The sequence below is a fragment of the Desmodus rotundus genome, chromosome 12 (assembly GCF_022682495.2).
Source record: "Desmodus rotundus isolate HL8 chromosome 12, HLdesRot8A.1, whole genome shotgun sequence".
Lineage (NCBI taxonomy): Eukaryota > Metazoa > Chordata > Mammalia > Chiroptera > Phyllostomidae > Desmodus > Desmodus rotundus.
In genome coordinates, this window is record NC_071398.1 from 2,367,519 (window position 1) to 2,395,501 (window position 27,983).

Genomic DNA, 27,983 nt, shown 5'->3' on the forward strand with positions numbered 1-27,983 from the left:
GGGGGTGGTGGTCGACCAGGGTCTCAGCCTCGATGTGTCACACTCTGTGCTCACCCTTTACAATACTCCTTAGAGTAGAGAGATGTTCATGGATAGACTGAATTCCAAGTTCAAATTAATGTTAAGACCGGTTGCTTACGTCCGTACGCTGCCAAGAGCTGTTGTCCAGTGGGAGAGTAACGCAGTGGGTGTGGTGGCGGTGGGACTCCCGCAGTCCCTGGGTCGGACTGTGACGTGCTCTCGGCTGTGGGCCGCTGTGCCAAGCGGCAGGGAACTGAACCGCGCTGTCGGCTTCGTCACGACCACGGGAGTGGTGTCCGAACGGTTCTCTGCGAACCATAGACCTTTTCATGGGCTTGAGACACACACGTCACTACTGACTGGTGGGTAAAGGAGGAGTTTTAAAAAAACCCGTGCAACTTCATTAGAAAAATTGTTTCCCATGGGCTGATACTACAAAAAACTCTTAGAATGTTACTGTTTCCCCCTTTATATTACCCACAAAGGTTCTCGTCTTTGAGTAATAATTTTTAATTTCTACTAAGGAATATTTTGAGATGGGTTGGTTACTGGGGAGGGTGGGGTTTTTTCTCTTCTGTGACAGTACAGGGCCGATGATGGGCTCAGTGTTTCAAATGGGGATTCCTTCGCTCTGCGCAGTGGCTCGGGTGGTAGCTCTCCGTTTAAGATTACCCGAATTCTCACTTGTAAAGCTCCCACGGACTAACCCTACTGCGCACAGCCCCGGCTGTGTCTCTGAACATTGGCCCTCGGTCTTCGTTGCTCGCCCAAAGGTGCGAAACACGCCACCAAAGGGGACTGTGCTCGGTGGTGGCTGACTCGGAGCGCACGTTGCCGACATCAGATCGTGGTTCAGGGTCAAGAAGCTTCTTCCGTGGCTTCCCTGGTGGCATCTGAAGGGGCCGCAGCGCCCCTGCTGTGAGGCCCCTCACTTTAGTTCCTGGTGCACAACTCTCCCCGCCCCTCTGCTCTCTGCTTGCCGCACTGCCTTGACGGGAAGCCGTGGGGAGCACACTGACTGACCCGCTGTGTTTTAACTGTTTCTTCTCAAACGCCGAAGGTCACCCTGTCGTACCCAAGTACTACTATGTGCCAGCGGACTTTGTAGAGCACGAGAAAAAGAACCCTGGCAGTCAAAAGCGATTTCCTAGCAACTGTGGCCGCGACGGAAAGCTGTTTCTTTGGGGACAAGCCCTTTACATCATCGCCAAACTCCTGGGTAAGTGGAGAGAGCTGGGCCCATTTCCCTTTGTCCCGAGCCCACAGAAGCACGTCTCTGCCGGCTCTTTCCTTGGACTTGGGTGGAGTTCGAGCTGCTAACAGGTCCTGAGGGAGTTGCTTGGTACACAAAGGCCTAGAAATACACCTGTCTCACTGAAGGTGACGGATGGTTTGGGGACGACAGTCGGGCGGGTTTGGGGTCTGCCGTGGTCACTTGGGGCCGCCTCCAGCTCAGCGGGTAGGTTTCCAGCAGACGGCTGTAGGCAGTTTGGTTTATTTCCATACGCTGTAATAAAATTCTGATTTAACATAATGGGCATATTTGGTCAAAGCTTTAGCAAACCACTTGCCCAGAGGAATTGGTTATCTCTAAGTTCTCTTCTTGCCGATAAAGACACAGCAGTTTTACTCAGTTAGCTAGATGCTCAATGGGACCATCATTCACAGTCCTTCGAAGGGTTATTTTGCAGCCTCTCCGAACGCGTCAGCTGAAAATGTCTGCTCTGGCCACACCGACATGAAGGCTAATTTAATGAACAGAAGGAAGTGCTGTGCACCTCGCAGCACCATTCCTTGCTAGAAGTTCAAGTACCGTTAGCGTCTGCATCACAAAGGCTACCCTGTTAGAGTCAGAACCCCTTCGTGGCTGACAGATGCTGAACCAGGCAGATTCGAACTCTGCCTGCGTTGGGAGAGCTGCGCGCCGTGTGACCTGCCGTGTCATCTTGTTCCGGTGCCGCCGCGTAAATGCTGGGTGCGTCTGAGCTGCGAGGGTCATCGTCTTGGGTTTCTTTGTTTGCGTTCCATTTGGGAAGAATGTTTCAAAGTCCAGATTTCCGATTCAAGCTTCACACAAATAATATATAACAGCAAATAGAAGCTAACCAACGAAGAGAGAATTAAGTCAGTGCTGTTTTTAAACTTCTCGTTTCCTGGCTGTGTTTTCTGGGGCTCTATGTAAACTTTTAATGCCAATTTAAGAACCTGTAGAAAAATTTTCTTTCATCAAATGGACAGCTTTTGATAAGGAGTTCATGTTATTTATGCAGATTTTGCTTTTATGTTTTCCAAAAAGGAAGAAAAAATGCATACGTAAATTAGTTTTCTTAGAATCAAGCCCAGGCTGGTAAGGTTATCTCTGGGTAGAATGTTATTTTTCTCTCTTTAACAGGAATTCAGAGAAACCTTATTGATACTCAGAGCTAAATAAAAATTTTAGGAGAGAAGTAGCTAAGCTGTGTAAGGACAAGAATCTTAATGCCAGACGCCTGAATTTCTAGGTACTGGTGCTGTACTTGGAAATTACAAGTGAGCAGGATGGAAACCTGTGGTTCCAAGGCTGGAAACTGGTTCCTGGGATAAGAGACTTGAGATCTAAGCCTTCCTGTTGTGTTTTGCTGTGTGTCCAGCCTGAGGCTGATGGGTTGGAAAGGGTGCTGTTTGAGCAGAGCCTCCGGGTGAACCTGAGAAGGCTGGTGAGTTGGGAACGCGCAATCGACCATACTCCCCATCAGCACACTGAGCTTTTAAAAAAAAGGGATTGAAAACAACATCAGTCAGGAGAAAGAGCGTTGGCCCCTCCTTGCACCAAAGTCGGTGTGCTGAATGTAGATGGACGTCCAATGTAAGTAGCGTTTTCTTGTGTGAAGACCGGAGTGAGCAGAAACAGTCCAGGTCATGCTTTAATCTCGGTTTCAGGATCAAAAAGAAGACTTCAAAGGAGAATCTATTTCTCTTTTCTCGGCCGAGCTTCTAAAAAGGCAGCAGGGAACCTGCAGAAGGTGTGGTGTGCCGCGAAGCTGTGTCCTTTCCCTCCCTGAGAGGAAGAGATGCTGCCCAGGCCCGAGCACTTGGGCCCAGCAGTGGCTCCCCCGGTTCCCCCCACCCCCCACCCCCGCTCAGGCGGATAAGGTCTCAGAAGACTGAGTCCTCCAGTTGCTCCTAACTACCGGGCACTTGGCCAAGCACCATCAGGCTTCTGTGGAGGTTATTGAGGTTCTAGATGCGACCACATTCACCAACAAAGCCTCATTGGCTCGTGAAAGGAGGCTTGGTTGGGCATTTTTTTGACAGTATTTGGTGGATAGTTAGTTAGAGTTACGTGAAAATAATAGAACAGTAAAACCTTTTAAAATATCCTGCAGTAGCGTATGGCTTCCCCTAATTCATGCAAGCTGGTTTCCAGTGAAACCTGGTTGGGCTCTCTTGCTCTCTGCGTGCCTTCGTGAGCAATTACACCTCCAAACCTGTGTGGCCTTCATTCCTTCGTCAGAGCAAAAAGGCTCAATGTGCCACAACACTTCCTGGCCGAGGCCTCGGCTCCCCACTCTCTTGTCGGAAGACGGTTAATTATTACAGCATTTTTCTTTCTTTAGAAAAATTAGGCTTTGAGAAAATCAGTGTTTGCTATAAAACAGGCAACTAAATTTTAGACATGTCTATTTTAAACCAGATGTGACATATTTTAAGATACAACATTTGACTTGTCTTAGAATAAAATGAGCATTCTCTGCCTCCATTGTTAAACGTGGAGGTTCAGAAGCTCTCCGTGTAAGAGATGCGGTGTACCAGTGAGGGTTCTCAGGCAGAAATGACCGTAAAAGTATTTATCACGTAAAAGTCACTTGAAAATTATGATCTCTGGACTGAGTTTTTTGTGGTTAAGAAAACTAGAGAAATATAAGATTAATGATAATTTGCAACTTCACCAAAACCATTACGTAAGTTTTGTTTTAAAGATTTTATTTATTTATTTTTAGACAGAGGGGAAGGGTGGGAGAAAGAGGGAGAGAGAGGTATCAGTGTATGTTGCCTCTTGTGAGCCCCCTACTGGGGACCTGGCCCACAACTCAGGCATGTGCCTTGACTGGGACTTGAACCTGTGACCCCTTGGTTTGTAGGCCAGTGCTCAATCCACTGAGCCACACCAGCTAGGGCCCATTACTTAAGTTTAATAATATATTTTCTTATTTAATATTTTTTAAAAATAGAAGCTAACATGTCAGTTGTTTAGCTTTCAAGGAAGTCTGACTTCTAGGCTTTTCAACACACAGGCAGCAGCTCTCCTCCCCGTATGCCAGATGTTGGCCGCGACGACCTCCGTGGGGGCGCTGCTGCAGGAGCGCGGCTCCCCGGAGACCAGAGCCGTGCACGACCGGTGCCTGGGGAACTAACTCTTTTAGGACGGGTGCTTTGAAAGCACCATTAACAAGCATCAGGAGTTAAAACAGAGCATGTTCTTTGTGTAAGGCTGAATTATTCAGCAATTTTAACTAGCTACAACTTCCTAGGACACACAAACTCCCAAAATATTCAGGTGAATGAAAATTTCCTTGAATTCACAAATGACTTTTTTTCTTTTTGCAGTAGTATTTTTTAATTTTCTACGGGTGTTAACAAGAGACTTTTAAGATGGAAAAATAGACAAAGAAGGACGTCAGATTATCCCAAGTGTCACGTGTACCCGCACGTAGACTCGACGTCCTGTGACGTCCCCAGCTCATTTCTTAGCACACGTGCCCCCGCTGTGCGTCCCCGCCACGAGGGTCAGCGAGGCTTTGAAGCTTCTACCCTGTGAGGTGTCCGCCGAGCCTATTAGAGTGTCCCTGTAACTTTGGTGCCATGACAAAAGTCCACTTGCTCTGTTGAACGTTCTCGAAGTTGTTATGTCATGAAAGAAACAAACCCCCTGAGACACTCCCTTTACCCGCAGCAGTCGCTGTCTGAGCCACACTGGGGCGTCTCATGAACTCCCCCTTCACAGCAGAGCGACCAGGATCGGCCCAGCGCGTCCTCTACGGGTGTGAAGGCGGCCGTCTGTTCACAGAGCGCGTGGTGGTCTGTCCTCCTCCGTCCCCGCTCCTTGCGCTTCGGCTGCTCTGTGGGCCCCCAGGTGTCAGTTCTTTCAGGCTCGCCCCTCGCCGCCCGCAGACCAGTGCCACAGGCGTGCCGCAGTGGGGACCGCTGTCTTGCTTCCTGCGTGATAAAAACCAGTGCAACGAGAAAATTAAACACAGCTATTAACCTCACCCGAGAAGGCGGTAGTCAGGGTTACCGTTGCGGAAGTGAAGGCAGTGGTTACAGCACTGCCTGCTTCCGAATGTGTTCACCCACCGATTCGTTATCTCAAGTTGCTTGAATGCCTACTACGTGCAGCTGGGGAGCAGCCGGCCTGCAGGGTCTGCCACTCACACTTCGGCTGGACGGGCGGTGCTGCACGAGGGAAGGGGGGAGGGGAAAATGCGGAGAAGCTTTTTCAAAAGGCTTGGTTAACTATTTTATTCATATTAACTTTAATAGGTTAACATTTATGCTTTCTAAGGATATGAGATTTCTTAATTTGTCATCGTTTATAAATAACAAAATAACAAAGAGAGAACTTCATTTCTGTAGCATATGACAGTGAAACATTAATTATGTAAAATGCTTCTTGGCGGAGTGGAAATTGTTCCACATCTCAGTGAGCAGACAGACGAGGTAGGGAGATAATTTGCAGCTACTTAAAATATCACCATACTAATCAACCCGGCATTATGAGCTAAACCGATATTAATAAATTGAAATTACAGGTCGTTATTTGCCATAATTAAGCCTATATTGGTTCAGTTTAAATTTTGCAAAAGTATATTCTTTTCAGAGCAAGAGAAGAATGGCCTGTAATGTGCTCCCTGCCCCGGGTGTGAAAACTGCAGCCTGTTAGGTCTAAACTGCGCCTTGTTTCCGCCTGACCCACCCCTGTTGTGGGGAGTGTCCGTGTTCTTGCGGGGCCAGGTCCGTGTGTGGGAAAGAGCCCTGATCCGGGGAGAGCGCCTGCCCGTGTCTGACGTCTGCCAGCCGTGTGTGCATGTGTGTCTGTGTAGGCACGTGGTACCTTCATTTCGCCGTCCGTCAAACGATGAGGTGTGGTGGGGATGGGTGAGTTAACACACGTGGAGTGCTCGGGCCACGACAGAAACGTAGAAAGTGCTGTGCAAGCATGGCCGCGGGGTGACTTCTGCAGCTGCCACCGCCGCTCCTTCTTGTCCTTGTTATTCTGTTATTAGTACCACTTCTGTTATTAAAATAACTATTAAATTCAGTAGCTCCTGAGAGTTACTGAAAACCCCGTTGGGGATTTTGTCTAGTGGCTGACGCTGCCCGTGTGCCTGGAAGGGTGAGAACTCCCGGCAGCAAAGAAACTGGCCAGCTCGGTGGCGGACGCCCCTCCCCGCCCCGCCCTGCGTTTCAATTACTGACGGTCCAAACGCGGTGCCCAAGAAGCTGAGGACCCCCGGTGAACTCGGACAGAAGGCAGCGTGGTGCCGGTTCTGCATGATTAGTACAGACCGAAGGTCAGGAGTAACATCGCACATTTTCACAGCTGACCAGCGTACACGTGAGGCGCGTGCTGACTCACTCCCGAGCAGTGGGAGCGCCGCCCCGCCGCCCACACGCGCATTGCCTTCCTGCTACAGCCTGGGCTCCATCAGAACTTGCCGCTAGGAGCGGCCTCGGGGAAAGGCTCCACGTTTGCTGCAGCCGTCGAAGTCCCTGCCCCATGCTGGCCAGCGCCCCCAGCAACGCCCCTCAGAAACCCCCTGTAGAGCTCAGTGTCAGGAAACACTTGGCCTCCCTTCACAAGCCGGTTTCCTCCCCTGAGAAGGCAGGACGTTCTTCTTAGAGGGGCTCTGGGGGTGTGATGTGCGCACCACGCGCTTTCACCTCAGGGTCACAATCCAGTCGTTCTGGATGCGCGGAGAGTGAGCCGTGCAAGTCTCACTACAGTTCTAGGGCGGCTTTACCCGCCCGCCCCCCTCATACTACCTAGTGGGCAGTACCCGCCCCCAGCACTTCACTGTGCCCCCCGCCCAGCCCCAGCACCGACGATCATCCATCCCTTCGCCACTGCTGTAGCCTGGCCTCTTCTGACCTGTCGGCCGCCTCGGGTCTGAGATGTGCGGCCCTTGGCCACTGGCTCCTCTCACCCCGCTTGTGTTCAGGGTTCATCAGGGTGCCCTTTACGGCAGAATGGCGGCCCACTGTGTGTGTGTGCAGAGCACACCCGCTGCGTCCGTGCGGCCGACGGCGGACGGTCGGCGTGTTCGCCGTTACCAGTAATGCTGCGATGAGCGCTCACGCGCGGGGTGTGGCTGGCGCGTTTCCATTTCTCTTGGGCCTGTGTCCAGAGGTCAGGCTGCGGGGTCACGTGGACGGCACTCAGCTGTCCGGCACTGTTTGTGAGCCACTGTTCTCTCCCTGTCGAATTGCTCTGACACCCTCGTCAGAAAGCAGCTTGACCATAAATGTGAGGGCTCACTTCGGACTCTCGGTCCCGTTCCGTGGATTTCTGTCTTCATGCCAGTTCCGCACCGTCTTCATCGCCTTAGCTTCTTCCGTGTAATCTGGAAGCCTTTTGCTACTTTTCCTTGCCTAATTTATCTGGCTGGAGCCTCAGCACAGTGTCAGTGGCAGGAGCAGACAGCATCTTCGTTCTGGTCTTTGGGGCAAAGCATTCGGAGTCTTCCTTCCTTCCTTCTTTCTTTTTTTCATTGGGTGTGGCATTAGCTGTAGGTTCCATAGATGCCCTTTACCAGGCTGAGAAAGCTCCTCCTGCCCTCCCCTGTCGAATGCGTTTATCATGAAAGAACAGATTTTGTCAGGTATGTTCTCGGCGTCTACCGAGACGGCGCCTGGTGAGGGCATCCCTCCTCCTGTTGAGGTGGAGCATCACAGGCATGGGTTTGGGGGGTGTTAAGCCATCCTTGCGTTTGTGGGGGAAATCCCACTCGGTCACGGTGTGCAATCCTTTTTATATGTGGCTCGACTTTGTTTGCTAGTATTTTTGCTGAGGGTTTTTGCGTCTCTGTTCAAAAGGGATGTTGTTCTGTAATTTTCTTGTCACCTTTGATTTTGGAGTTAGGGCAATACTGGCCTCTTAGAATGAATTGGGAAGTGTTTCCCCCACTATTTTGGGGGAAAGTTGGTGGAAGATTGGTTTTAATTCTTTAACCGTTTGGTAGAATTCACCCATGAAATAATCTGCCCTAGATTTTTTTTTTAATGGGAAATTTTAGTCACTTGTTACAAATCTGTTCAGATTTTACATGCCCTCTCGAGTTGCTTTTGGTACTGTGTGTCTTCCCAGGCATTCGTCCGTGTCAGCTAGGCATCCAAATGGTGGGCACACATTGGTCGTAGTTTCCCCCCCAACCCTAAAGGTCGTCAGCAGTGTTTCTACTTCCGCTCCTGGCTCCGTAACTCACACCTGCTTTCTTATTCCCTTGGTCAGTCTGGTTAAAAGTCTGTCAACTTTGGATCTTTCCAAACTCTACTTTTGGTTTCATTTGTATTCTCTGCTGTTTATTTATGCTCTATTTCATTAATTTCCACTGCATATATATTATTTCTCCTGCTTGCTTTTGATTCAGTTAGCTTTTTCATCCACTGTCTTAAAGTGGAAGGGTAGATTACTGATTTGAGATTGTTATTCTGTTTTAATACAGGCATTTACAGCTATAAATTTACCTCTAAATATTGCCTTAGGTGCATCTGATACGTTGTGGTACATTGTGTCTTCATTTCCAATCATCTCATCAGAAAGTACATTAGAAATTATTTTTTAATTTCCCTTTTGGTTTCTTCTTTTGGCTCATTTGTTATTTAGGGATATGTTTTTTTATTTTTATACATTCGTTACTGATTTCTAATTTCATTCTGTTGTGGTCAGGGAACATACTTTGCATGATTTTATTCCTTTTAAATTCACTGAGACATGTTCTATGGCCTGCCATGTGGCAGCTGTGCCGTGTGCGTGGAGAGGGAGGTCGAGTCCGCTCCTGTTGGTGGAGTGTTCTAGAAATGTCTGTCAGGTTTGTTGGTTTCTAGTGCTGTCCAGATGCACTTTGGGTAACGTCCTTTCCCTGTCTTTCAGCCGATGAGTTAATCAGTCCGAAGGACATCGACCCCATCCAGCGCTACGTGCCACTGCAGGACCAGCGGAACGTGAGCATGCGGTTTTCCAACCAGGTAAAGGGGTGTTTTACGTCAGACGTTAGCTTTGTCCACAGGCACCGAAAGCCAAATTGAAGACGACTTTTATTCGGAGTGGGGTTTTTGTTGCTCCTGCTGAGGGCAAGCCCTCTCTCTCTCTCTCTCTCTCTCTCTCTCTCTCTCTCTCTCTCTCTCTCTCTCTCTCTCTCGGTCAGCCAAGACTTACTCGTTCGTGTGTACGTCGGCCGCACGTTACTTTTTAAAAAGTGCTGCGGGGAGGGCTCCCTGTTAATGAGGAGCGTGAGTCCTCTGTGTCCAACACGGCGTCTTCCAGGCAGACGGGGTCCTCTTCCCGGCGGTCACGGTTACGGTGTCAGCTGCGCTTGGGGAGATGCAGTGTGCATGGGGTGGGGGAGGGGTGGATGAGACGGACTGTTATTGGAGGACTGGGTCCCACGAACGGCCCTGTGCGCGCTGTCCCTCCAGGGCCGTGTCTCCACGGCAGGACCGGTGGGTGACACGTTGGGTGGAGGGATAGTTTACGTCTTAGACATTTCATCCTACGGATTCAGACCGCGTGTGTCAGCAGAATGAGGGTCTGCAGGGTCAGCAAGACTGATGCCAACTTGAAAAACCCCTCAGCTACTCAACGACCGCAGTCAGGAAGACCACCCACGTGGACACGCTGTGGCCGGGAACTGCCCAAGGAGAGAGGGAGTGGGCCCGAGTGTGCCCCTGGGGTGCCGACCCGGGGCAGCTGTTTACCAGGGGTGGCAAGCGTCAGCACTCACAGAAGCTGTGCTCCCGAAATTTACATGCTGCTTTTATTTAAAAAAACATTTATATACGTAACACATACACAGATAAATGCTTGAACCAGAGAAAGGGGGAGCCCAGCAGACCCATTAGGTTCCCTCACACTGTTTCTCTGATTCTTTCGATGGTCTTCCACAAAACATAGTGACTCTGAGTGCTTCATAGATCAGAAGCTACTTGGAGACTTTTAAATAAATGTTAAGATTTTCTCAAGAATATGAAATCCCCGTGTTAGTACATGATAGAGTTTCCACTGGCCTGTTGGCTGCTCTCTCAGGTGGGGACGTGGCCCCTACCTTAGTCCGCACCTGTGTCCATGCAGGGCAGTGTCCTTGCCAGGGTGGGGGTCCTGCCGACCAGGGGGGAAGGGTGTTCAAGGAGGGGGAGCTAGCACCTCGCCAGTGGGGCTTGACTTTGAGTTAGTGGTTCAAGAAGGCTGCCTACCTCATCGTCAGAGGAAGAGCCCGGGAGTGGCAAAAATGTGGGTGCCGGGTGTCAGAGCGGCTCGCCCGCGGTGCAGTCTGGGCAAGGTCTCCAGACGTTTCTGCAGCCAGTGCACCAACCTGTAATGTCCTGTCGCTGGGCTGGATCTGTAAGTGTCATGGTGGCTGCCATGAGCCAGGTCCCTGATGACCTCGGAGCAACTGAGACCAGAAGCCAGATTGTAGGGAGTCAAAGGACTCAATGGTGGAAGACCAGCTGTTCCCACAGTGAGTTTGCTGCTCCCCAGGCCTCTCCCCGTTTGGTCGGCTCATCGTGGAGCGCCCCACAACTGGGACGCACCCCTGTGCCCCTCTATCCTGGTTTTTCACAGCTCTTCCCTGTCTTTAAGTGTTATCGGTCTCAGGCGGTTAAAAGAAATTTCACACGCGGCTCAGTTTTATTTGGCTCGCTTCGTTCTGATGCCCTCAGATAGTTTAACCAATTTGAGACAACTTCTACTTAAAGGATTAAAAAAAACTTCATTAGCTTAGCCAAAAAGAATTTGCATGGGACCAAAGAGCCCAATTTATATCCACAAGCGTGGGGGTGAATTGAGTGCTGAGCAGCTCTTACGATTATTGTAACGGAACAGAGTAGAATAGCCCAGGCGTCAAGAATGCTTCTGAAGGCCCGGTCCTCACGCGCGACAGCCGCGCGGAGGCTCTTCCCAGGTGACTGTGCACTCAGTCTGTAAGGGAGGTGAGTTTCCTACCAGAGCTGGTGAAGATTAAGTGCCTTGATCAAAACCACCCAGAATGGAGAAAAGCTAAATTGGAAGTTGAAAAAAGTGAGCTCAGACACATTTAATAGCATCATTCCAATTAACTCACTGAACTTACTAAAATTAAAAGTTCCAATGACAGGCACGAGCGATAACGAAACGCTTCTCCTACAAGATGAAGACTGCCTGCGGTCAGGGCCGGGACGAAAAGAGGGAGGCGAGAAGGCGCACGAGGGATGTGAGTGTCCAGTGCCATTTTAACCCCGGCCTCCGAGGGGCTGCGGCCGCTCGTTTGTCGGCTCCCTCCCTCCTCTCCCCGCCACCTTGCCCCCTTGTCCCAGCAGCCCTGTGCCAGCCGGCCGCCGGACACCGTTCAGTGCCACACGGGGCTCAACACAGGGTCGCACAGATAGGAGCGATGAGCTTCACACGCTGTATATGTCAATTAACAAAAGAGGTAATTTTAAAATCTCACTGCCAAGAAGTGAAGGATTATGTCCTACCTAAAGCAGGGAGGAAAACAGGCGGTTTGTAGAGGCACTTGGAGCTCAGTGATCTTACAGCTGATCTCAGGCGGATGAAAGGTGGACTCTGGTGGAACGCGAAGGGTAGTGCCCGCCACGCTGCTCCCCGTGATTGTGGCACGTCCTCACGGCCACGTGGTGGTGGCCGTCGCATGTCTCGGGGGTCTAGACGTCTGGTCGGACGTTGCTCCGGGTGAGGCAGGCGTCTCTGCAGGGGGGCAGACCGAGCGAGTCCGATCGCCTGCCCCCATGTCGGTGGGTTTCCATGGAGAGGCTCGCACAGAGCAAAGAGCCTGGCCTCCCCCGGTGAGAGCACCCCTCGCCCGATGGCTCCCCGCCCGGGCCCGCGGCCTTTCTGCTGCCTTCGGGTTTGCTCTGGGTCTCGAGCTGCTGTGCCTAGCGATCTGTGCTCGCCCTGCATCCTCAGCAGTTCATCCCCAGTAACACAGGGACAAGTGTTACATTGTCTGCTGAGTGGGAATGTTGGAGACCACCCAGTATCCATCAAAATACACATTCCTGAGACAAACGACGGCATGCCTATGAAATGGCCCTGCAGCTGTTAAAAGAAGGAGGTAAAGTGATCAGTGAAGTACTTTGCATGATGAGAAACACTCGTGAAGACTTACTTGTTGTCCATCTGTCCCAGTAGACTCCGAACTCCTCAGGGAGGGACACGGGGTCACAGTCATCCTGTGACGTCAGGGTCTGTCGGGGCCTTGTCATCTGGTGGGCCTCACCTGGTGACCAAAGGAATTGGTACGTGAGTGCGCGTGCAAGGGAGGGCACATGTGCCACACAGGGCTCGTGTGTGTGTGTGTGCGCGCGTGTGCTTGGCCAACCGAAAAGCAGAAAGTGTTATTGGGGGAAATGCCATTCAGAAATACAAGGCACTCGTTAGAATAGGTCATTTGCAGAGTGATGTCATGCGTTCAGACGGCTGTGTTAGTGCTTCGAAGCAAACGGTGGGTAAAGAGGACAGATGCCCCGACTCCGTCAGCAGTGGGGGCTGTTGGGGTGGGGCTGCCCCTGCCGAGTCCTTCCGTGGGTGACACATGGCTGTAGGCCTACCGGGCAGTGGTGGAAGGTCTGAGCTCTTCATGGTGGATGGTTGGTGACTGGGAAGTTTCTGGAATGCTGGGTTTTTACAGAGAAGGCTGTCTTGATGCAGCAGCTCCCTAACCAGATGCTCGCTGCGGCTCGGCCTGTGTCCCGGGCATCTCAGCCCCGAGCGGTCCGTCACACAGACGGACGCAGCATCAGGAGGCGGGTGCCGGCTGCTAATCAGCAGCTGGGAGCTGCCTCATTTGTTGTGATTGGAATGTTATCTGCACTCTCGCACCCGCACTAGTACCTGTATCGCCTGCTGTCTGTGTAAGAGCCCCCGCCTGGCCCGCAGGCTCCAGGTGGTGGCCCGCTCTCAGGCCACCCCCTTCTGACGGAGCAACCCTGGATTTCACCCGAGAGAAACGAGGCTCCGTGTTTCCGTTTGCTGGTAGAAATCCCCACGGACCTCTGAACACTTCAGTTTCTCTCCTTTTTGAGTAATGTGAACTGTTAAGGCCTTTTATCAAATAGAAACAGAATTTATAGCAGTTTTAATGTATATTTATTTTGTTGGGTTGTTCCCTCATATTTTGTTTTATGTGCTCATTTAAATCACATGGAAGTCTGCCTGAAACGGCATTTTCACGGTTTTTACCGCTGACACACGTTTTCTGGTGTTTCTCGCTCCCATCATACGTAAATTCTCGTGGCGCCCTGAGTACCACAGAGGAGTTCTCTGCTGGAAAATCAAATGGTTTACAGCATGCTGTTGGGAAGTTTGGGTTCGTTGCCACAGAGAAACTATATTTGGTCAGTATTTTCAGAGCTTCCTAACGCAGTCATTTATTGGTGCTTCTGAGTGTTTTCTGTAGTCATCTGCCCGCTCAGTGTATGCTCCGTGCCGCAGTGAACCCTTTGACGAGACAGAGCAGCACACACCGCCTCTGCCTCTGCCTGGGGCTGCCGAGCCCAGCGGCCTGTATTCAGTGAGCACCGTGCTAACGGCGCGGTCACCAGGGGCTCCTCCTCTCCCGTGGGAGCTGCGTGCTAGAGCGAAGCTCCTCTGACGCATAAGGTGACAAAGGACAACTGGCTAACAAGAAGGGGAATGGCCTTAGATGTAGTTAAGATGTCAAATGAATAATTTGAAGTCACAGTCCTTTTTTTACAGAGAATGGAAAAATCGGGTTTTTATTTTTAGGTCCTTTCTCTTCCCTTCAGAGTTAAATGATGGAGATTGACTCCCAGTCCCCAAACCACCCTTGTGCATCATTCAGAAGAGCCCTGACAGGCTGGCCGCGCGGGCCATGGTGTGACGGGTGCCCCCGGCCGGTGCCTGTTACTCTGTCTGCACCTCAGATCGATCAGCGGGCAGTGGAGAGCAGGAAGCAGAGGCGGCCCCGCCTCTTAATGAACAGCTTAGAGATGGCTGACGTTGTCCCTGACTCCCACGGCAGCCGACGAGGACCCGGTCTTCTGACACGCTCCCTCCCCCGCCCCTTCTGCATTGCAGGGCCCGCTGGAAAATGACCTGGTCGTGCATGTCGCACTCATAGCAGAAAGCCAACGGTACGGCGTCCAGGTGGGGGCTGTGTGTTTTGGGGAGGGTCTGAAGCAGGCGGGTCGCTCTGTGCTCTCAGTATCGAGTGTGGTAGGAGCGACTCAGCAGGTGGGACCCTCGACAGGGGGCAGGGAGGTCACGCGTGTCGCTTTAAGTGCCAGAAGGAGTGCCAGCACTCTCCACGTCTGACAGTGACTTTGCTTTAGTGGATGGAAACATGGAAGCCCGTGCCCCGCGCCAGTGCTGCCTGGGACAGGCGTCCAGACAGATTCCGTGCCTGCCCCGTCGGCCAGGCCCCAGAGCCCCCCTGTGATGTTCGCGAAGAGCCCCGAGGGCCTCTGGCTCCAGCGCAGACAATTGTAAAAATGGGCTCCGAGTCAGCGCAGTGACTTCCTCCCCGACCCATTTCCGAGCTGGGCGGTGCGTCGTCTCACGGTGCCCCTCTCTCTGGCTTTGCCTGCCTTCTGCAGCCTGCAAGTCTTCCTCAACACGTACGGCATTCAGACGCAGACTCCGCAGCAGGTGGAGCCCATTCAGATATGGGCGCAGCAGGAGCTCGTGAAGGTCGGTGGTCGTTTCGTTCCTGCCCACTTTGGGGGGGGCTGGAGCACGGTGGTGAGACTTGGGGTCCAGTCAGGACGCGCAGGGGGCCTCCAATTCTGAGACGGGGCCATTCCTCCGAAAGCGTCCCTGAGTAAGTCGAGAACCCGCTGTACCAGCCACTGCCACGTGTGCATTCTCAGGGCTGTGGGTCCCCACTGCTCTCCAGACCCTGTCACTAGCCCAGGCTGAGCGCCCCGGCCCACCGCCTTCATTGTAGTGTTGTGTGGAATTCCCCTTCACGTCTGATCTGATCCTTCTCCCTCCGACTGACTGTTAGAGAGACCTCTTCCAAATAGTATTGGTAATAAGCACTTTTTCCCCCTGTTGCCTTACTGTTTACCGTCTGAAGTAATTTCTAGCCCTTTGGCATGTTGAGTCTCAAAATAATTATAAAATAATGCCTGAGTTTGCCTCTGGTGCAGTCACATGCCTGTTTGGATTGAATTGAACGGTGACTTTTGACGCCTTCCGCGTGCCCCACTCTGCGGATGGGGGCAGAGGTGGCCGTGTTTAGGGATAGTCCCGCTCCTCAGGGACAGGACCTTGTTGAATTCTGCTGATTATTTATAAACTGCCATTTTTATTTGGCAATTGTTCGGTGCAGACACACACTCCACCACGGTGGAAGTGTTTACAGAGTCTCCCGCGAGGTCAGGACTCGGTCGATCAGGTTGGTGTAAATGTCTGTGGTCACAGCCTCAGTGCTCCCGATGAAGAGCAGAAGCTCGAGACGTGGGGTGCACGTGCCCTGGGAAAGCGGGGGGCCCAGAGAGAACGTCTAGGAGACTGCCCGCCGAGTGAGAGTGCGCCGTCCCACACCGCCTGTGGGGCTAGTGGGGAGCAACAGAACCGTGGCCCCGGTCCCTGGGGGACCGTGTGCAGGGCTGAGGAGACTCCCTGGGTTGGGTGCGGTGCTCAGCTCTGGCACCGATTGACTCCGAATTCGTTTCCAGTCCGTCTGCTTTCACCTCGTGGCAAGTCTAGAATTTTCTGCTTCACCTGGACACCTTCCCTTGTCCTAATGCTTCTACAGACACGTCTCCAGTCTTTGGGCTTCTTCTGTCACTTCCACGGTGGCGTGTAGATGAAAGCCTGGGCAGCTCCCGTCTAGGAGCTGAAACACCACAAAGTCTAGAGAAATGGGCACCCACCAGGTTGTGTGGCCCGTGAGCCCCTTCGCGTGAACGCGCCCCACACTGGGCCGCGTGCGTGGTGTGAGTGTGCGGTCACCCCGGCCTTAGGCCTCTGTGGGCTGGTGGGGGTCACAGTGAGTCACCGTCCTTTCAACAGGCACCGAAGTTGCCTAAGGGCTTGTGAGAATAAACAGGACCATCTGGCTTACAGTTTCCAGAAAATTCGTATAATCAGGAAAGTCAAAAAGGCGTTTCAGCTTTGGTAGGAAGTCCGTCGAGGTGGTTTTCTAGTATGAGATGTGAGCCCCGTTTTTAAAAAACTAGGTGGCCAGGTTTTCTGTCGCACAGAAAGCACTTGTCTCTTCACAAACCAGACAGGGCCAGGTGAGTGTGTGTGTCACATGCGTGACACATGCATGGCAGTCTTGTCTCAGATCTCCTGGGGCCCAGAACCTGGGTCGACGTCATTGGCTGGCTCATTAGCCTGCAAGTCCGCCGAGTGAGGTCCCCCTGCGTCTTTTTGGGCGCAAAGATGATGCAGCTAGCAGGGCAGCGGCTGGGGCGGGGCGGGGGTGGCAGAAGGGGAAAGCGTGGCTTCCTGCGGGACGCTGACTCACACTTTGTGTCTCACAGGCTTACTTTCACCTGGGCGTCAACGAGAAGCTGGGGCTCTCGGGAAGGCCAGACAGGCCCATCGGCTGCCTGGGCACATCCAAGGTGCCCGCGGGCTCTCCCTGTGGGGCGGTGGGCGGGTTGCAGGTCCACAGACGGAGGTGCTCGGCTGGGCTCCTTCTCTGAATCGTCGTTTTTTTTACAAGTAAATGGTGTCATCTGTTCTGTCACACCAGTCCCCTGGGAATGAGTACGCACCCCACTCGCTCTGTGACCTCTGCGTGTCCTGAGATGCCTGACGATAGCGTCCTTTACTCACATGGGCTTCTCCATCGAGGGGCTACGCTTGTTAGCACACCGATTCCATCAAGGAGCTTTAAAGCTTCTTCGTATCGTGGGTTTTTTACAAGACGGGCTGTTTCATTTGCATATTCAGCTTTGGACATCGGCTTTGACTTCTGTTAGGGCTTCTGTCACTGTGCCTTCGGTCGGTCTCCTGTTTACTGCGGACATCTCCCTGCAGATCTACCGCATTCTCGGGAAGACGGTGGTCTGTTACCCTATCATCTTCGACCTGAGCGATTTCTACATGTCCCAAGACGTCTTGCTGCTCATAGACGACATCAAGGTAGCGTGGAACACCTCACTGAATGAGATGACTTCGTTCCGACTGGTTTTATCGTACATCCTGGCATCAGGTGCTCCCGGGTCTCGGACACTGGGTGACACTGTACAAAACGTGCTGGCAAAGCCGCAGCCGCTGGGCCTCGGGGAAGGAAGGGTGAGGCCACCTGCGGCCTCAGGTGACAGGTGGCGTCTGTCTTATACAAAGCCGTGTGGCTGCGCTTGCTGTCCCTTCCACATTGGTCTGTAGAAGCAGGCCAGACCTGGTTTGGAGACCATGTTCCCGTGACACTAAGGGATGATCTCTTTTTGAACAACAGTGCAGTTAGCAAAACAATTATACTTATTAAGAACATCAAGGAAAACCTCCACGAACTCATAGCACACAGCTAGCGAAACCTCCCCGCCGCCTGTCCCCTTTCCCCTGCGGAGAAGCTTCACAGACCTGAGCGCGGCGTCTGGAGTCAGACGGCGCTTGTGAAATTTGTCCCCACTGTTCACCAGTCGTGTGGTCGTGGGCGAGTGCTTGGCTTCTCGGTGTGTCTGTGTCCTCTGCGTTACACGTATAAGTGAGCGATGACACAGCTGCTGTCAGGGTTGACGAGTGAACGTCCGCGCCACGCTCAGGGTAGAGCCCGGCACGCGGCAAAGCGTTAAGCACGCATGCCTCTGATAGGGTGACGGTGATGAGGACGGTAGAAACCGAGTGGAAGGGAGACCTCTCACACTTCTGATCTGTCCAGATTCGGTCCCACCCGCCCGCCACCTGTCTGTGAGTTCACAGTGGTGTGGAGTGAGAGCTAGACTCTGGATGACAGCTGGGTTGAGTTTCCCTCCCCGGACCGTCCTCCACCTGTCTTCACCAGGCCACACGCACAAAAAAGCTGCCCGGAGTCCCGGGCGCTCTGATCGTTTCAAAGAGCAAAGTTTCTGGTTGGGATGGTGTCCCGCCGCACGTGTCCATACTGGTGCTCGCGCGCTTGCACGGCCGGAGCGCGCCTGCCCTGAGGGCTGTGCTCTCCAGGGCTGGGCTGTGGCCTGCCTTCCCGTGCAGGGGCTTGGCTGGCTCCTCGCCAGTGGCGGTCAAGCGTCCTGCCCAGCTTGGACGCGGGGCCTGCGCCCCACCCCCCCTTTGTTCCGGCAGAACGCGCTGCAGTTCATCAGGCAGTACTGGAAGATGCACGGCCGCCCGCTCGTCGTCGTCCTCATCCGGGAAGACAACATCAGGTGGGTCCGTCGGGGAGCCAGGCCAGCGGCCCGCAGCCGTCCCTGCCCCAGTCAGTGCTGCGGGCCATCGCGGCAGGGCCTCCTGTGTCGCTGGCATCCTCCTCAGCTGACGGAGGGCTTCGCACAGGGAAAGGGCTCTGAGCGTGAGGCGATTCGTTTCTCCTCCTGCTGCTGACACGCGCGTGTTGTCTCTCTGTGTCTGTGTTTAGAGGCAGCCGGTTCAACCCCATACTGGATATGCTGGCCGCCTTCAAGAAGGGTGTGGTCGGAGGGGTCAAGGTCCACGTGGACCGCCTGCAGGTAGTCCTCCGAACGGCACTGTGCGCGGTCGGGACCGAACTGTGAAGGCGCAGCTGCGCCCCTCGCTGTGTGTCCGGTGTGCGGCTTGCTCTCTGGTCGTCCTCTGCACCTGCCTCCCTGTCCCATCGCCACCGTGCTGTTTGCCTGGTCCTTCCAACCTGGTGCTTCAACGATCGCCCGGATCCCCCAACCGGAATTCCAGGCTTGGAAAGCGCTTCCCCGGCCTCACTCTTGCCTTTGAGGGAGCCGGGGCCCACAGCGCTGTCGGGGCTTGCTGTCTCGTCCTGCGCGTGCAGAGCCTCTCTCGGAACTGAAACTCCTCGCACGCTAAACAGCAGCCCCTCAGCCACGCCCCCCCCACCCAGCCTTTGTCTCTTCTGTGACGTAGTAAATGACAGTGGCCCCCATGTGTTCATCTTGGCTCTTAGTCCAGGCTCTTCTGGATTTCCCGAGCCCCCACTCCCAGCTGCGTCCCCCACAGCCCCCCTCCCCACTCCCCAGGCGTGCTGGCTGCTTTCCACAGCTCTGAGAGCAATCGGGGCTCTCTCCTGCCCCTGCCGTTCCTGTGTTCTAGACTTGCCTTCTGCCTCAGTCCAACTTCAGTTTCGTAACTTCGGGCCGTGCCGCCTCACTGGTGAGGTCTCCAAGAGTGGAATTAGTCTCTCCTCCCAGTGTGCTCTCGTGGTACTTTGCCCAAGCCTTTGCTGTAGCGCCCATTCTAGGTGTAGCAAGTTCCTTGTGTCTGCCTCTCTCTGGATTTAAAGCTCTTTGGGCCGAGCTGACTCACGTCTGCCCTTGCACAGTGCTCGCTCGCCCCTAGGCTCCCTGCAGGGCGCAGGCACATACTGGCTTCTTGATCCAGCACATATTTATGGAGCCCCCCACTAGGCACTGGGGGTGTAGTGGTGACAATGTTACAGAGCAAGAGGCGGGGGTGGTTCACGATAAATTATTACAGAAAGGATTCCGCCTTTCTGTCTCTGGAGGTTCCTTCCCCCACGCCCACCTGCTAGGTTCGCAATGCCAGCCGCCAGAGGAAAGACGTCTCTCAATGCCAGAGACTGGTGAAAAGGAAAGGAATTGTTTATTTAAAAGTTACACAAACTTAGAATAATGTCCTAATGTCTTCAATAAGATACTAAAGTCCTTTAGAATACCCACAGATGCACAGTCCTTCCCTCTCCCTGTGCCCAGTCCGGGGTACCGTGTCTCAGGAAAAGAAGTAGAAGTCCGTGATTCAGGCTCCCGGCACCATCAGCTGTGTGGCTGCTGCAATCTCCAGTTAATCCAAAGCCATGTGGCACCTTCTCACGGCCCACCAGCAAGAGTCCTTTCTCCCCTTTTCTTCCCAGCAAAGTCTCTCCTGCTGCCTAAGCTGCGTGGCAAGAAGCACTCCAAAACCTCGTGGTCCTCTTTACTCTCCTTCAGAACCGCGTGGTCCTTTTCCCCATTTACTTTGGAGCCGCGTGGTCTCCTCCTTCTCCCCCAAAACCTTGTGGCCCTCCTCTACTACTATGGAGCCGCGTGGTCTCTTCTTTACTTCAGAGCCGCATGGTCTCTCTTTTACTTCAGAGCCGCATGGTCTCTTCTTCCCTTCAGAGCCGCATGGTCTCTTCTCACTCTATGGCTGCTGGGCCTAGGTTTAAATCCCAGTTCCCATCTTCCTTTGCAGCCTATTTCCGACTCCTCCTACAGTCAGCTACACCTGCCAGCATCCCCGTATTCTTCCAGCTTTATTGGGCTGCCATCCTAAGTCTGGGCAGGTGTGGCCCCATGGCTTGGAGCCAATCATCTCCAAGCTCTCACGCAGGCCCTGTAACCAGGGGGAGTTGCTTCCCAGTCCCATCTTGGGTGGAAGTCACTCCCATCTCCCTGGCTCAAGGCAGGGCCACAGCTATTTAACATATCCATGAAACCAGTTAAAGGTTATAGATATGTTAAATGACTGCCAGGGGTTAGCTACAAAGCTGTTGCTACCCAAAACAGCTCTGAATGGCCCTGTTCCATGTGTCCCATCCCCCCTGGCTCAGGCCTGTAGGGGTGAGGACATCCTATATACATTTTTCTAATGTTTCCTGGACACCCCGAGTCCTGGACCCCATTACAAATCCCTTCTTGGGGCCCTCCTCTTGGCTGCACCCTGCTTCAACAAGATGCACCCAGTCCCTGCTCTCGGGGCTTGTCCTGCGGGGAGCCTAAGGGAAAGCAGGCCGGTGGGCGTGCAGAGCGGTGGGCAGAGAATGTTCGGTGGCAAAGGGCGCGGCAGGACACAGCTGAGTATCACGGAGCAGGGGCGTGTTGGATACCATGTTGCAGCTGACACACACACGCAGCAGTATCTGGTTGCTGTCACTGAGGTATTAATGCCCATGAAATTAATTGTAATGGTTTTTACAAAACTGATTCAGGGGCCTCTGCAACCAACTGAATTTTTTAATTAAGAACTCTGGAGACTATTAATGGAATATAGTATTTGCCTATTAACTCCAATTAAATGTTTATTTTATGGGCTAACTTAGTATCTAAATATTAAATTAATTTTCTTATGTTTTCAATGTTAGTTATCAGCTCTTAGAATTAATTGATTCCCGACTCCTCTCTGCCTCTGTACCCACGTCACTGCCCGTTACCACCTCGGCTCCCTGCTCTCGGACTGGAGCCCGGATCTGACCCTCCCTCGCCTCCACCCCCAGAACCACGGTCCTGCAGCCCGTCTCCCACCCGCCTGGACTTTTACAGTCGTCTCCTGCCTTCCTAGTGGCCATGGGACCAGTGCCCTGTCCCTCCTCTGCCTGGTCACAGGGCTGCTAGGTCACGTCCGGGTAGTGAACCTCCCGCGACTTCCTCTCACACAGAGCAGTACCAGCTGTCCCCCCACCCCCGCCCCCCTGGTCTGTGTTCTTGCTACCCACCGCCTGGACCTGGCAACTTCACACCAGCTTTTCCCCAAACCGTTTTAGTATTTCTTGTTTTCTTTTCATTTGAAAATATTTTTTAACATTTTCATAGATAATGAATTTTATCTCAGCTTAAAAAAAACCGCAAGTCTGAGCACAGAGAGGAAGTCCCCTTCACCTCCTGTGACGTCCTCGTTTACCACGACCCCTGCATGTGCGCCAGGGGGCCTGCGCTCCAGTTCGGGGGCTTTGCCGTGTGTGCAAAGCTGTCCGAGTTTAGAGCGCCCATTTAAGAAATGGTGTGAAGGTCGTGCGTCCTGCAGGTGTGCTGTGTTTTGAAGGATCGCTGCGTTCACCGCAGAGCACACGCTCGGGTCGCAGTGTTCCGGCGGGTCTCAGAGCCGTACTCCGTCCCTGTCCCGTTTCAGACACTGATCTCCGGGGCCGTGGTGGAGCAGCTGGACTTCCTGCGCATCAGCGACACGGAAGAGTAAGTCCCCGTGGGCCGTCACTGAGTCTCTTCAGGTCACATCTGAAGTGCAGGAAATCTGGAACTTTCTTGTTTGGTTTCCAGGCTTCCAGAATTTAAGAGTTTCGAGGAACTGGAGCTTCCCAAACATTCAAAGGTCAAACGGCAAAGCAGCACCTCCAATGACCCGGAGCTGGAACGGCAGCCGGATGTCACCGTTGCCGAGTGGAAAAACAGACCCACCCAGGACATCCTGCAGAAACTGCAGGTGAGGAGGGCGTTGGTGTGGGGCGGGCGGCACCCTGAGGGGGCCGGGGAGGGGGCGGGCAGGCGGCCTGGCCAGAGTGTGAGGCGGGGCTCCGGGGCTGGGTCAGCGCAAACGCCTCGCAGGCGCCCCAGGACTGGGGGTGCTGTGGGCTTGGCTGGGTGTGGCGGTGTCACCCGGGCCACTGCGGAGTTAGGTCACTGGTGTTGCCTGCAGGACCCCAGGCTCCTCCCCAGCCCCCTTGCCCTTCTCTGACAGCTGGCCCTCTCCCTGCCCCAGCGCTTAGGGCTGCTGCTGGCTTTCCTCTTGGTCTGGGAGGAAAGCAACCCCGGGACCACATCCATTTGAATATAATGTCAGCCACCTAATACGCTACCCTCCCTGAGGTTATTTGCGTTTTAAAAGGAAAATGAAGTTGGGATGGGAGGGCTACCACTGCCGTGAGGGCTCGTGGGCCTGTGAAAACGTGAGCATGCGGGCTAATGTACGTCCTGCCAGCCAGTGTCAGTCCTCGTCACTGAGCGGCCTGGGCCTTGGTGCTCTGCGGCCCTGGGGTGTGCGGCATGCTCCCTGCAGCCTGCTGCCCCCTGCCCCCATCTCCCAGTGGTGAGCTGGGCGGCTGGGCCTGGCCTCTCAGCCAGTGAGTAGCAGGACGAGCATTCACGCCCACAGAGAACTCCTTTTCCACCCCTCCCTTATCTTGTTCCCTAAACAACCTGATAATTGACTCCTAGTGCCCCAGGGAGCCAGCTTGCCTGCCATCTGTCTCCTGGATGTCTACAACAAATAGTTGTGTAGTGTCAGCTCCTGCCGGGGAGTCTACCAGTGACACTTCCTCTGTCCTCAGTCCCAAAGCCGCCCGGCTGCGCTGTGGGGGGGGGGGGCGGGGGTGCGTTGTTCACGCTGCGCTGCCCCCTGTGGTGACCTCTGCACCCGCGGCCCTGGGGTCGCCCTGCGGTCTGTGCTTTCAGGACTGTGGCTGTGTGGCCAGCCAGATCATCCTGCTGGGCGTGCTGCTCCGAAGAGAGGGCCCCGACTTCATCACGAAGGATGGTAAGTGCCCCTGTCTGAGAACTTTCCGGAACAGCGGGACGGCTGCTCTGTTGTCGAACATGCACCAAGTGTCCGTAATGAATATACACCAGACGTTACTAGTTACTTTCTTCTGCTTCAAGTCCTCTGTGAAAGCGGCCGAGTGGAATGGGCCACGTGACACGCAGACTCCCGCCTGGCTTGGTGATGCTCGGGCCTTTCTCTGGTTGTCTGGGGCGGGGGGTTGGAGCCTGGACTCTGCCTGGGACGCTCACCCGCTCGTGGCTCCGTAGCTCTTTGCAGTCCGCCTCCGTTCCTGGTTTCCTGTTCTCTGCGTGTGCTCGGGAAGCAGGGAGTGGTCGCAGCTCCAGAGACGAGCTGCCTCGTGGGCTGCAGCAGCCCGGGGGTGGGGTCTGGCATGTGGTAGGGCTGTAGACGGTTGGCAGACACAAGCCCCTTCTCATCACACCCGCATCCGCTCTGCATCCGTGGTAAAGTGCGGTTACCCCGAAACCCACGCGTGTGTGCTGAGTCAAGGCTTGAAAGGGTCACTGCACCCCCATCGGGCCCGCCCTTGGCTTCTCTGATACAGAACAGCGTGGGGTGACTTCAAGTGTTACCGCCCGGCCACCCAAAGTGTTTTGGCTCATCTGAAAGTGTCCTGTCCAGAGGGGCGTGTCGATTTGGTTAGCACTGGAAACTGAGTCAGTCTTTTAAACGTCAGCGTGGCTGCTAAGGTGTGTAGCTTTGGCCGTGAGCCAAACGTGATGACTTACTCCCACAAGGCCTACTCAGGGTTTACATCCTGGTAGCTAAGAGGTAGCCTTCTTCAGTATTATAGTGCAAATTGAATAATCTTAGTTTCCTTAACTCCTTAAAGGCAGAGCTTGAAGCAAATTTCAAACAGAACCGCTCATTTCTAATTAGTCTTGAAACTATAAGCAGAACCCTAGTTATACTGAGGACATTCTTTGAAGTTTACACTTTAAAACAATAGGATTTCACAAAAAGCAAACACTTCATTGGGAACCTGGGTTTCATTGCGTTTATTTCAGCAGTGCTTTAAAATAAAACAATATTCATGTAAAATAGCTTGTCGTGAAAATGCGGGGGAAATAATTTTTTAAGCCATTTTTGTAAACTTGGGAGTAATACTCACCTTTCACTTAGGTATTGGAAACTGTGTAAATGTTTTAAGTCTGCAAAGCCTTACGATACGTGGGAAGCCCCAAGCACGGGTAGAATCTGAGTACAGTTTTACCCGAACTGTTACAAAGCTGCCAGAGTAAGTTCAGGGTGAAATGAAAACCCCGTGCTGCACCCTGCCTCCTCTTCGGCGCCCTGTCCTGTGACGCGGTCACTTACGGCACACCAGCGTCGGGCTGGCCCCGCAAGGGCGGGCCGTGCTGGAGCGCCCAGGCGCACGGCAGCTCCGCGGTGCCGCTGTGCGAACAAATAAAGGCAGAATCAAGTCTGCTCAGAATCTGTAGCATTTGGTCAACTGGCTCTATTCTGTTTCTGTTTTCTGCAGAAATTAAAATATCTTATTGTTACTTGTTAACAACTTAGATTGCCTATTAAGAAAACGATAAATTTCTAGGAATACTCACTAAAATCGTGTACTCAAACTGAATAGTAAGGAGGGCAGGTGCACAAATACTACATGTTTGGGTCACACGTTTACATTACGTCCGGCAGCTCAGAACATGAGTGGGCGTGGGTGTGCCGTCTCTGGTGGGACAGAGTGAGAAGTCAAGCAAGGCTGAGTCTTTAAGGAGAATAAACATCATGCATTTAACGGGAAGCTCTTTTCAACAAGGACTCTCTTACCCGATGTCTAGGAACCGTCTCCGACCACATCGAGAGAGTCTACAGAAAAGCCGGCAGCAAGAAGCTCTGGTTTGTATGAGTGTCCTTGTCACCGTGTGTTACTTTTGTGTTGTCATTTTCAGCAGCCTAAAGGTAATGGACCCATCGTAACGGTGGCTGTTCATCCTCGTTTTTACTGGTCAACTCCCAAGGTATTTTAAAAAACTGTCTGGGAGTAAAGGCCGCTGTAGGAAGAGCCCCTGCTAATGATGACATGCTGATGACCTCCCGTCCTCCCCCCACCCCGCCCGCCCCCCGTCCCCCGCCCCCCGGACCCAGGAAGGGGCTTCTGGGTCTGCCGTGTGTGGGGAGTGTGCTTTGCCGGCAGGGACAGCCACGCACAGAGACCGGGGCTGAGTTAGTCGTGAGTGCAAAGATGTACAAGGCAGTTCTCGCCACGCTAAGAGTGAGCAAGCCCCTGGGTTGCTCCGTGAAAAAACACTAACATGTTCTGCAGAGGTAGTCTCATCCCAGGGGTTGAAGCAAAGAGTAGGTAAGTTGAAATAGCGTCGCTGGGATTCTCAGTGGGGCAGCAAGCTGATTGCACGGCTCTCTGCATGTTGCAGCGATTCTAGCAGTCTTACTAGCAGAATCTAACATTTTGAGAGTCAGCGTGTATGTATTTCTAGATGACCCATTACTTTCTAATTTTGAAAAAGCCTGAAGAAATGTAAGAAACTCCCTTAACCCAAGCGAGCCTCGTGTTTCTGATCTCTAAAATAGGAGTGTCGGTGAGACAGTGTGTTAGCCGTGTTCCAGCTCGGTGATTGTAGTAACTGTACATTCCCCCCGGAAGCGGCAACGCGGCAGTCCCGTGGCTGCATCGCACACGCTCACCGTGAACGCTCGGCACGGTGAGAGGGCAAGCTGGCAGGTGTGGCTGCACAGCCCGGGCGGGTCAAGTGCGGTCCCTAATCTTCTCCTCAGCTAAGCAAACCTGTGTCTGTTTGCTCGATGCACTACATTTGCGTTTTACATAAACCACTAACCAGCAAGCATTGGCCACGCCGGCGATTGCGTTTGAAGGGACGAACTCCTGGAAGTTTCATTTATTGTATTTTCCCTTCTATGGCTTCACGCTGACACCCCCAGGCTGGCGGTTCGCTACGGGGCTGCGTTTACCCAGAAATTCTCTTCCTCCATAGCCCCGCATATTACTACCGTACTGGTCCATGGAAAGCAGGTAACATGCACACAGCGTGTGGGTGCTGCAGCTGCTGGAAATGCGGGGGCTGGTCTGCATCCGAGGGTTGAGCGGAGCCACTTACGGTGTGCGGTGGAAAGCTTTTCTAAAAGTAGGAAGTGCCTGTTTCACTAACTCCGTCAGTTAAATGGCCTAATTCTCACTGCTCCATCTGTGTTGAGACTGAGGTATAGGAACGCTTTTTGTAGGTCAGCTCTCAGAAATACCCTGAAATATGAGAAAACAGTGTTAAACTCACATCTTAACTTCATTTTTTCATCTAAATGTTCCACATGGGTTTTCACTTGGGAGGGGAGGGAAGGCCCAGGTTTTGCATGTGCTGTGCTTAAAAAAGATCAGCTCCCCTGTAGTCTAAGACTCTTCCAAAGAAGTAAAATTAGCAGCGCGAGTTCCTTCCCCAGCATCCTGCCTTTGTCCTGGAAAAATATGGCTGTATCGCATTGTATCACTTCCTAGAGTTCAGTACCAAGCCCCGCACCCCAGGGGTTCGGTTTTGGATGCACAGAAGCAGGGTGTGGAGTAGTTATAGGAACAGAGGACACCATGACGGGTTTAGGGTTTGACAATGGACTTTGTAATGCAAATCAGAACACTCTGGGTTCCCCGTGTTCCCCCACCCCCCCCAGAGGGATAGTTCAGCTCCCTGACTTTCTGTCACCTCGATGGTGGCACAGCTGACACTGTGGGCTGTGGCAAAGGTGGGGGTGAGGGACCCCTTTCTGCTCCTGGGGGCCGTCCTGCGGTCCAGGAACGTCGGCTGTAAGGGCCAATGTCTTGGGCTCAGAGTCCCCCGAGAACACTGTTAGGTGAGGACCTCGTTGTGCATAGTAAGTGCCCCCCCCAGGGCCCCTGTCCCTCCTCTGTTAGGGTTGTGAACCTCTGGCCTGCTCTCTTCTTGCCCGCAGGTCAGTTGTGCGCCACGCGGCAAGTCTTTTAAGTAAAGTGGTGGACAGCCTGGCCCCGTCCATCACTAATGTGTTAGTGCAGGGCAAGCAGGTAAGTCCCCCCAGTCCCGCGCTCAGTCACACCCCCAAAGGCCTCTGGCAGGGCCCTTGCCTTTAAACCCCATGAGCCTGGTGTCCCCCATCTCTCGTGACCCCGTCAACAGTGGCTCAGGTGCGTCTACAAGAGGTCTCTTCCCCGAGCAGAACCTCTCCCCAGAGATGCAGCCACCATCCTTCCTTTTCCCTGCTGCACCTCGAGCTGTGATTTCGGCCCCTGCATTGACACGAGGCCCGTGAAGATGCCGACTGAGCACCCACCAGGGGTGGGGCAGGCGGGCAGAGGCTGGTGAACACCCGAGGGCTCTTTCTCCTTCTCCTTCCTGGGAGGTTCTTCTTCCCTGGATCCGTAGCCCCCTGGTCCGCCTGTCCCCTTGCCCCCGGG

The 27,983-nt window shown here is 53.4% G+C and overlaps 1 protein-coding gene across 4 annotated transcripts in view; it reads left to right on the forward strand.

Moving 5' to 3' along the window:
• The window catches only part of PHKB (phosphorylase kinase regulatory subunit beta), a 96,702-nt gene that overhangs the window by 51,329 nt on the left and 17,390 nt on the right, over nt 1–27,983 (forward strand). For 3 of the 4 annotated variants that reach the window (XM_053914598.2, XM_024551458.4, XM_045188423.3), the window contains 13 exons: nt 1,082–1,240; nt 9,152–9,246; nt 14,315–14,370; nt 14,833–14,926; nt 16,732–16,815; nt 17,234–17,338; nt 18,479–18,561; nt 18,771–18,861; nt 22,187–22,248; nt 22,333–22,495; nt 23,464–23,545; nt 25,366–25,423; nt 27,503–27,593. In XM_053914598.2, coding sequence (XP_053770573.1) covers nt 1,082–1,240; nt 9,152–9,246; nt 14,315–14,370; nt 14,833–14,926; nt 16,732–16,815; nt 17,234–17,338; nt 18,479–18,561; nt 18,771–18,861; nt 22,187–22,248; nt 22,333–22,495; nt 23,464–23,545; nt 25,366–25,423; nt 27,503–27,593 — 1,223 coding nt within the window. Of the gene's footprint in view, nt 1–1,081; nt 1,241–9,151; nt 9,247–14,314; nt 14,371–14,832; nt 14,927–16,731; nt 16,816–17,233; nt 17,339–18,478; nt 18,562–18,770; nt 18,862–22,186; nt 22,249–22,332; nt 22,496–23,463; nt 23,546–25,365; nt 25,424–26,485; nt 26,577–27,502; nt 27,594–27,983 lie in introns of all 4 variants that reach the window. The other variant, XM_053914599.2, reaches the window with a different exon arrangement.